Below are 10,596 nucleotides of genomic sequence, written 5' to 3'. Positions count from 1 at the left end.
GTGTTTGCATTACATTGCACTAATAATGTGGGACCTTATCAGGAATCGTATCCTTTTAACTAACTTGGCATAGGATGAATACCCAAAATTGATGGACACAAGGCAAACCTTTCAATTTTCATGTTACTACCGCTATTTCACAAGGGAACCCATTCCTTGCTTTTACTCACTTCCAAGTATCACATTCTCCTACTTAATTGACAAGGATATTCCTTATATCCATATATTGAAGCTATGAAAAATCGAAATTAAACTATATTATTATTATTATTTGTGAATTAATAGGTTTTAATGTGGTTTTGGGTTTAAGTTTACATAAAAAACAAAAAAAAAATATTATGGAACAAGTTTACGAACAAGCACTATGGACCAAGTTTATCTTGGCGTGAAAGATAAGTTGTTAATTTCTATCGTTTAATAACTTAGTTCCCTAATAATAATAATTTGTGTGCATCCTACGAAGTCAATTAGTTTACCTAAACCATGATTTAATTTAGCAACCTGTTTCGCCATATATATAGTAAATTATTAGTTATCATATAAAACATAATTTACTGGTTATATTTTTGTTTTTAAAGATGTTATTCATACACCAAAATCAATTATTAAAATCAGTTACTAATATATTTGGGTATAAATATACGTGTGATTTAATCTATTTTAATATATATATTTTTATACTAATGGCTGATTTTAGTGTATGTATACGTAACATAATCTTTTTATTTTTCATATGTCGAACCTTTTGCAAATCAAACCATAAAATTGTGAAGCCAGAAAATACGTTGATGAGTATGTGTTAAATAAATCGGTTTGACTACGAATCAAATTATTTTTTCAGTAGATACTCTGCCATCAAAAAATTCAGATGAAGAGAAAAAAATGATAAAATTAAAAGATAAAATAACAAATCTAACTGAATATTGATTGAAAAATTACTTGTACACTACTTTAATTAGTTGCGCATTATTATTACCACTAACAAATGCATAAGATAAAAAACAGTGGAAAGTGTCATTACGGTCCTCTTTTATTTATTTCAATCAGATGATGCAAACTAATTACATACTTTTCTCTCAAAAAGAGGTGCCTTGTTAGTTATTAGTATGAAAATTGTAAGTATTATAGTTGGATAATGGCAACACGAACTTTACAGGGGAAAAATCTGCTAACAGCTATGATTTCGAATAATTTGCACTCAATGCACCTTGAACTTGAAGGTCGCACTTAATAAAAATAATCATGTTTAACTTGAACAAGAGTCCATATATATCTTAATTAAATATGTGCATGCAATGTTGTTAATAATGTTGACCAGATATTCACCTCATTAAAATGGTTCCATATGTGAAATTAAACACGTAAAAGTTAAAACTAAAAGGAAAAGGGTTATTTTTTTCCACGTACAAAACAATGGTATTCTACAACTCTTGGCTATATAACTAACTACCACTAATCCGATTAGCGATTTTCTTTCAAGATCTACCGTTATTCTATATGTGCACAGCAAATCACAACGTAAACACCGTTAAAAAAATAAACCGAATAACTAACTCTTCCACGCGCCATCAATGCCCTCGCACGTGACCATTAGAATTCCGATAGAGAAACATTCCTCTTGAACTTGCCGGACGGCGAGGGCAACGGCGAGGGTGGCAAAGACGGCGGCAACCGCGACCTTTGAAAATAATCTCTAATGTTCACGCCGCCCTCTCCACCTAACAAACCCTCCATCGATTCAACGGCTCCGGCGTCGTTCCTGCCCGGAATGAACGGCGGCCGCACCACCTCCGTCAACATGTCCCACCTTACACCTCGGAAGAACTTGTGCTCCTTGATCTCATCGGCTCCGCGAGTGTACCCCAATCTCGCCGTCGGTTCCTTCTCCAGAAGCTTCTCGATGAGATCCGTCAGCGACGACCGTTTTCCAACGAACTCCGGCGACTTCACTAACACATTCCTGAACGTATCCTTGCGGTTCTTCCCCTTAAACGGCGTCGTACCGTACATCATCTCGTACGCCAGAATCCCCAGCGCCCACCAATCCACGGCGAAATCGTGTCCCTCGCCGCGCACCACCTCCGGCGCCACGTACTCCTCGGTACCAACGAACGAGTTGGACCTCTCGCCGTCGCCGATGAAACTCGTCCTGCGTCGACTCACCGGACTGACTCTGGCGGATTTCACTTTCTTCAAGTTCTTACGAGCTGCATCCGGCGAGTGGAGCGGGAACCACCGGGTGAAGTTCCGGCGGTGTCTCCTGCGATGAGGAGGTTCTGATGGAATCTTATTAGGATCCACGGGAACCGATGGCGGAATGCTGTTACCTTTGTTGGTAATGTCAGTTGCAACTGTTGTAACCGTATGAGAGGTTGTTGCAACGGTTTTGGGTGTGAGTTTGCGTGAGAGGTCGAAGTCCGTGAGTGTCACGTGACCGTTGTGTTGGATGAGGACATTTTCCGGTTTGAGGTCACGGTACGCGATACCGAGGGAATGGAGGTGGTGGAGGGCGCAGAGAATCTCTGCGAGGTAGAACCGGATGACGGAGGGGGAGAACACCCGGTCGTTTTGCCGGTAGCGGAGACGGTTGAGGTCGCCGCCGGGGCAGTATGGTAGGGCCCAGGCGAGGAAGTCCGGAGTGTCGAGGGAGCCCAAGAGGGAAGGGAGGAAGGGGTGGCCGGAGAGCTTGGAGAGGACTTCGATTTCCCAGCGGGCGCGGCGGTCGGCGTCAAGCTTGCCGTGGAGGGTGGTTTTGTCGACGACCTTGAGGGCGAACATGGTGGTAGAGGTGGCGGTGGTGTCGTGGACGAGGAAGACGGTGCCCATGGCACCTTTGCCAAGGATTTTGAGGGCTTTAAGGTTGTCTAGGTTAAGAGGGTGAGGGGTTGTTGTTGGTGGTGGTGGTGGTGAGGGTGGTAATGGGAAATCCATGTCGTTGGTGGACATGGATGGATTGGAGTTTGTGTGAAGAATTGAATTGAATTGAATGGGATGAAGAAGAGTGAGTGTATGTGGAAACAAATATACAAGGTTGGTTGGGTTGGTCTGGATATGCTTTTTATAGCCCTTTTCTTTTCTGTGTTTTTCTTTTTCTTAGCTTTTCTTTTGACTCTCCTTCTTTTCATTTTATTTTCTTTGGTCAAAAAACTTCTCAAATAACAGCTTCAATTCCTATTCATCTCATTTCTTGTGTGTCAAAATGTGACTGCAACAACACAAACAAAATTCCTATAATAATATTATTTACAATCTGACGAGGAGCAAGAAACAAAAAGAGGCAGTTTCTTAAAAAAAAATGCAAAAATATGTTAGGGAAGGATTTTCATAGTAGTATTTGAATTCAATAAAAGCTTATTCATCATAAATAATCATTTACAAGCAGGTCTTATTATTGAAGATACCATGATAATTTATTAAATAAACTAATAGTTAGGTCTTGAAGATTTTAATCTCAAATTAAATAGTATCTAAAAAAAATATATCAACATCTAATGTCTTTCTATTAATTTATTATGTAAAATTTAACAATAATACTTATATGTACCGTTAACTATTGTGATGTGTCTATTTATAAAAGATCGTAAGTAACTTTTGAAGCGAATAAAATTTTACTTGATTTAGTATGATTCATGATAAATAGAAAACAGTCAACTCAAAAAATAATAAATAATTTATTGTCCAAAACTTTATCATTTTCATATTTACGTGACAGCAACAAGACACATATCACAATAAAATACATTAATAATTTTAATTTATTTTATATTATTCATTAATAAAAAAATATATATGTCTACTATTTATTATTATGAAGGATCTAATTAATATTTTTTTATTTAAAAATATATTAATCTAAAATAAAATATTTTAAAAATATAATTATCATTTTACTCTAATTTATATTATATATTAACTTTAATTCATATTATATATTAACTTTTATATGAATGTATTTAATAATAATGTAGTAAATTTATTTGCATATATATAGAAGGAATGGAGGGAGCAAGAAATATTTAAAAGTATCTGTTGTGGATTTATCTTGGAAAATATAAAATATCAAGCATTTCAATACATATATATATAACTAATAGGATTTCTAGTCAGATAGCTAATAATCTCATTTTCATTTTCTCTTCCTTTCAAAATATAAAACAAAATATACTTAGGCTTGAGATGGTAAAACCTTAAATTTTCAACAGTAATTTATTAAAATTGGCTTTTAAATATATTTTTTAAAAGTTGTGATAATGATGTCTATTAATAAATTAAAATAAAAATTATTTTTAATAATAACTACAAATTACAAAAATTATCTTTGATAATTTTTTTATCANNTATCGCTTTAAATTTTTTTATCAAATCGAGCCTTATTGTTTTTTGAATTTTTACTATATTGCTAGTTATTATATATCATATGTAATGTAATATATTGATTTAATTTTTGTTATATGATTTATTTTATTATTTTTTTGTCTCTTTTACAGTCTTTATTTTTTTATATATATATGTTTTGGATGTTTCGGTATAGTCATTAAGATTTGCATATATATATGGTACTAGAATGATACAACCCGACGATGATCGGAGCAAGAAAAAAAAAATGAGGCATTTTCTTAAAAACAATGCAAAAATATCTTATATAGGGAAGGATTTTTCATAGTAGTATTTGAATTCAATAAAAACTTATTCATTCTTAAATAATCATTTACAAGTAGGTCTTATTATTGAAGATACAATGATAATTATTTATAGAGTAAACTAATAGTTAGATCTTGAAGATTTCCATTCAACTTAAATAGTATCTAAAGAAAAATATATATTAATTTAATTTTTTACGATAGTAAATAATGATAGACAATACGTAATGTTTTTTATTAATTTATCACGTAAAATTTAACGATAGTATTTATATGTTCTATTAACTATTGTGATGTGTCTATTTATAAAAAATTGTGATAATTTTTGGAGTAAATGAAACTTCACCTAATTTAGTAGGATTCATGATAAATAGAGAACAGTCAACTCAAAAAATAATAAATGTTTCATTGTCCAAAATTTTATTGTTTCTATATTCGTGTGACAACAACAAAACACATATCACAATAAAATATATTAGTAATTCCAATTTATTTTACACTATTCATTAATAGAAGAATATACATACCTACCATTTTTTATTCAAAAACTAATTAAATTAGTCCGAAATAAAAAATTTTAAGAATATAATTATCACTTTTAAGAAGGGAATTGAAAATTCTAGAGAACAATTTTGCAGTGAAACTAAGGAAGAAAAATTAAGTAGCAGAAAATTCTTGAATAGAGAAGATTTCTTGAGAAATATGAAAACAATGAATTCTAAAATAAAAAACATGCTTTTACTACAAATTTACATTCCTAACACCTATTTATAATATCCACTAAATAGTTCTCTCAATACTTCCCCTCAAACTGAGGCACGATTTGTCTCGAAATCGCAGTTTGAACCTGTATTTCTGAAACAAACTCAGAGACAATGATTTAGTTAAAGAATCGGCCACCTGATCTTGAGAGGGTATATTAACAACATAGAGAGATTTTTGATTTACTAAATCCCTTAAAAAATACAAATCCAACTCAAGGTGTTTACATCTACTATGTAAAACCGGATTTGCAGCCAATAGACAGGCACTTTGATTGTCACAGAAGATGGTTGGTGACATAGTTTGTGGGATTCGAAGCTCTCCCAAAAGCTTATGTATGGACATTAGCTTAGTTTGTGCAGCACACATTGCCCTATACTCTGCTTCAGTACTGCTCCTGTTTACCTTTGTCTGCTTATTACTCTTCCATGAGATCAGATTATTGCACCCAAGATAAACACAAAATTCAGTGATTCATTTTCTATCATCCAGATCTCTACCCCAATCAGCATCTGAAAAAAGCCAACAACCTAAAATCAGTAGATTTAGAAAATAATAAGTCATGATCCACAGTACCTTTTACATATCTCAGAATTCTTTTTACAGTCTTCCAATGCAGGAATGTTAGTTGATGCATAAACTGAGATACTCTGTTGATAGCAAAGGCAATATCTGATCTTGTCATTGTGAGATATTGAAGTGCACAAACTATTAATCTGTACAGTTTGGGATCATGGAAAGGTTCCAAATAATGAGCTGAAAGCTTTGTGCTGGACATCATTGGGGTAGGCATCAAATTCGCAGTCTCCATTCCAGCTCTCTTGAGTAATTCAGATGCATATTTAGTTTGTGAAATGTGGATACTACCTATAGACAAATATGAAGCTTCCAAGTCTAAAAAATAACTAAACTTCCCCATATCCTTTAACAAAAAAATATTGTTCAATTGATAAATTAATTTATCTAATTCTGCAGCATTATTACTGGTAACAATTATATCATATACATAAACTAACAAGTAAATCACATTGGAATAAAAAATCTAACAAATAAAGACACATCAGATCTGGTTTCTTTAAATCCAAACTGTTGAAGAGTAGTACCAGGCCCTCGATGCTTGCTTTAGACCATAAATGACCTTGTTTAACTTGCACACTAGCTGTTCACCCTTTGTAGAGTATCCCTGAAGTTGCATCATGTATACTGTCTCATTTAAGGTGCCATTAAGAAATGCATTATCAAAATCAAACTGTCTCAATGGCCAACTTAATGAGACAGCAATAGTTAAGATAACTTTAATGGTGGAAGGCCTTACCACTGGACTATAGATTTGATCATAGTCTATACCTTCCACTTGATGAAAACCCTGTCTAACAAGTCTTGCCTTATACCTTAGAATATCACCTTTAGAAATTTTCTTTATAGCAAACACCCACTTACTTTCCAATAATTATGGCATTAGCTGGTGGTTCTGTTAATTCCCATGTCTTGCACTTCTAGAAAGCAGCAAACTCCTTATTCATTGCCTCTCTCCAATGAGAACATTGTAAAGCTTCAGCCACAGTCCTTGGAATAGTATGTAGTAGATCATTTTGTTGAACAGTTAAGGCTTTTGGTTTGAACACTCCATATTTTGATCTTGTTGTCATCGGATGAGCATTTGTTGAAGAAATGGAAGGAATGCTAGTTTCAATACCACTAATACGAATCATGTCCGGAGGAGAATTAGTATGAGATGCTGAAGGTGGGTGACATTCTAGAATTCTGATCTCCTCATTCTCATGAATAGAAGTACTGTCATCAGTGTCCAAGCTTGAGTGAGAAGGAGATGCTGTATCATGCAATGGTCCACTTATAATTTGTAATACAGTGTCTGAACCTACACTCAAAGACTTTGTATCTTAATTAGATGAGGACATTGATGGTGGAGTTGAATCAATGATGGTAAATGCAGGGCCTTAAGCTGGCTACCACTATTTGGATTATTCTTGGAAGAATCATCACTATCCAAGATGTTAGAAAATAATTTTTGATATGGAAAAGTATGCTAATGAAACAAAACATGTCGAGCCATATAAATTTTACCATTTTGTGCCATACACTTATAGCCTTTGAAATTTGAATCATATCCTAAAAATAAATATGGTTCAGATTTGTAATTAAATTTAGTTTTACTATAAGGTCTTAAGAAAGGAAAACACATACATCCAAAAATTTTTAAAAAGGTATAATCTGGTTGATGCTTAAAAAGAACTTCAAAGACTTTTGTTATCAAAAACTGGGGTAGAAAGTCTGTTAATGATATAAACAGAACTCAAAAAGGCATATTCTCAAAAATGCATAGACAAAAAAGCTGTAGCTAAGAGAGAGGGACCCACTTCTGTAATATGCCTATGCTTTCTCTTAACACTTTCTTGTTGATGATGAGTATAGGGACATGATTTTCTATGATGTATACCTTCAGTTGCAAGAAAATCAGTGAAAGCATGTGACATAAATTTCGTTTCCAAATTCGTTTGTAAAGCCTTTATTTTCTATCCAGTTTGATTTTCTATGAATGTTTTATAATTCTGAAAAGCTACTAAAGACTGAGATTTATTAGTGAGTAAAAAAATGCATGTGTATTTAGAATGTACATCAACAAAAGAAATGTAATATCTAAATCCACTTCTTGATATTACAGGAGCAGGCCCTTCGATATCCACAAAAACAAGTTCTAAAGGTGTCATATACACAGTATCATTTAAAGAAAAATGCAATCTATGCATCTTAGCTAAAGGACAGATTTCACATACATGATTAGCAACAGAATGAGAACTAAAATGTAAAGAACTTTTATTCATAACATCCATTACAGTTTTGAGAGAACTATGGCCTAATCTTTTATGCCATAAATCCATGGTGTTATTCTGATTACATTTGGAAACAGGATATGCACTAGAATCTAAAGACTGATTAGGTAGCTGTGCAGTAGTAGTATAAGCACTAGAATATTGAAATCTAGAACTAGACAGGTTATCTACTGAGGTATTAGACAAATTTTTTGGTACTCGAAGGTTATCAAAAGAGTAAGTACCATTTCTAGACATGCCTTGTAGGAGAAGTTCTTTGGTATCCTGATCATGAATAGCACAATAATCAGGCCAAAATTCAAAGTAGACATAGTTATCAGCTACGAATTTAGAAACACTCAATAAATTTTGAGTAATTTGTGGTACAAAAAGTAAGTTCTTTAAATGAAAAGCAATATTTGAAGAGGAATAAAAAAGAATTGAAGAACCAAAATGAGTTATTGGAATACCTGACCCATTACCTACAAAGAGCTGATCATTATCTGAAGGATTTGGTGATGCTGTGAGGAGATTTCCTGGATCTGAAGTGACATGATGACTCGCTCCTGAGTCCGGTAGCCAAGAAGCTTACTTACTGAAGAGAAATGGGTAAGATATGCCATAGGTTGATAAAAATTGGAGGATGGAAGGGGTGGTTGTGTATTACTATATGAAATTTGCATTGATATAGAGTTGGTTGTAGAATTAGGCTAAAAAGCAGGATCAAAATGATGGAAGCAGTTCCACACAATATGTCCTTGCCTTCCACATAATTGGCATTGAGGACGATTTTGAGTGTATCCAAAATGTCCTCCACGATTACTGCGGCCACCACGGCCTCTTCGAAAGCCTCCACCTCTTTGATATTCAAATGATGAGGAGGATTGAGCATAATGAGCTACAAGCATACATACATTAGGTTTCTTGAACCTGTCCAGCACATCATCAAACGCAAGCAGATAGGATTTAGCATCTGCGACCTTGAAGGTCCTAAGCCTTGACATTACCGAACTAATGTATACAGTGTAGTCTTCATTAAGACCACCGATTATTGCTTGTATGTGATCTGAGTCAGGTACCTTATAGCCGAGAGTAAAAAGGGCATCAACCACATTTCGAATATTGTTCAGAAAGTCAGAAACGGTTTCATTTTTCTTACATGATTTGAGTTGAGATTTTAAACTCTAAATTCGTGAAGCGGAAGCATCTTCAAATTATTTTTCGATTCTTTCCCAAACTTCATAAAATTGTGAGAGATGAATTATCCTGTTCTTGATGCTGGTAGTCATTGATTCTACAAGTCAAGTAGTGAGAGTTAAATCTTGTAATTTTCATGTCTTGTACTTCCCCGATTCAGAAATTATTTTGGTCGCTTCATTAGTCACGAACTGTGGCGGAATCTTGGAGCTGTATAGATGATCTTCTATCGAGAAGCTCTGAATTATTAACATTGTCGTGTGTCTCCATGTGCTATAATTGTCTTGAGTGAGTTTGTTTGAGATTGGTGAGAAAGTCTTCTTGGAAGAGTCAGAGAGGATAATCTCCATGACAAAGATGACTAAGATTATAGGCTCTGAATACCATAAGTAGGGAATTGAAAACCTTAGAGAATAATTTTGCAGTGAAACCAAGGAAGAAAAATTAAGCAGTAGAGAATTCTTGAATAGAAAATTTTTTTTGAGAAATATGAAAACAATGAATTCTATTGAAAATATAAAATAAGAAACACGCTCTTACTATAAATTTACATTCCTCACACCTATTTATAATATCCACTAAACAGTTCTCTCAATAACTTTACTCTAATTAATAATATATAGGGTAAAGTACTAAATGGGTCCCGTACGTTTGTGTGTAATCCTGTTTTGGTCCTTAAGGTTTAAAGTGTCCTATTTGAATAAAAAAAAGTTTCATTTAGTTTCAATTTAGTCCCACCGTGAGATCGAAATTAAATAATTAATAAAATGTCCTACATGACAGCAGTACAAGAACAATGTCGATAATCTGGAGAACAAGTACAAGCTCCAAAGGCACAAAATCAACTATGAATGCATCAATACATTTATTTATCATTCTCCTTAGTTCTATAAAAAATATTTCATTTAAATTGTAATAAAAATGATAAATAAATGCATTGATGCATCCACAGTTAATTTTGTGCCTCTAGAACTTGTACTTGTTCTTCAGATTATCGATTTTGTTCTTATACTACTGTCATGTAGGACATACCATTAATTATTTAACTTTGACCTCACGGTAAGACTACATTGAAGCTAATAAAATTTTTTTAGATTCAAATAAAACACTTTAAACTTTAAGCACCAAAATAGAATTACGCCCGGACCAATTTAATACTTTACCTA

The 10,596-nt window shown here is 33.6% G+C and overlaps 1 protein-coding gene across 1 annotated transcript; it reads right to left on the bottom strand.

Annotated features, from left to right (window-relative positions):
• LOC107629013 (serine/threonine-protein kinase UCNL-like) lies at positions 1,222–3,186 on the bottom strand. Its single transcript, XM_016331680.2, has one exon. The coding sequence runs from the start codon at positions 2,944–2,946 to the stop codon at positions 1,591–1,593; it is 1,356 nt and encodes a 451-aa protein (XP_016187166.1). The 5' UTR covers positions 2,947–3,186; the 3' UTR covers positions 1,222–1,590.

Source organism: Arachis ipaensis, chromosome B03 (assembly GCF_000816755.2).
Source record: "Arachis ipaensis cultivar K30076 chromosome B03, Araip1.1, whole genome shotgun sequence".
NCBI lineage: Eukaryota > Viridiplantae > Streptophyta > Magnoliopsida > Fabales > Fabaceae > Arachis > Arachis ipaensis.
This window is presented reverse-complemented; position numbering and strand designations above follow the sequence as displayed.

Bases quoted from the DNA above. Each gene is read 5' to 3' on its own strand.
- LOC107629013 (XM_016331680.2), bottom strand. From the start codon at position 2,946: ATGTCCACCAACGACATGGATTTCCCATTACCACCCTCACCACCACCA.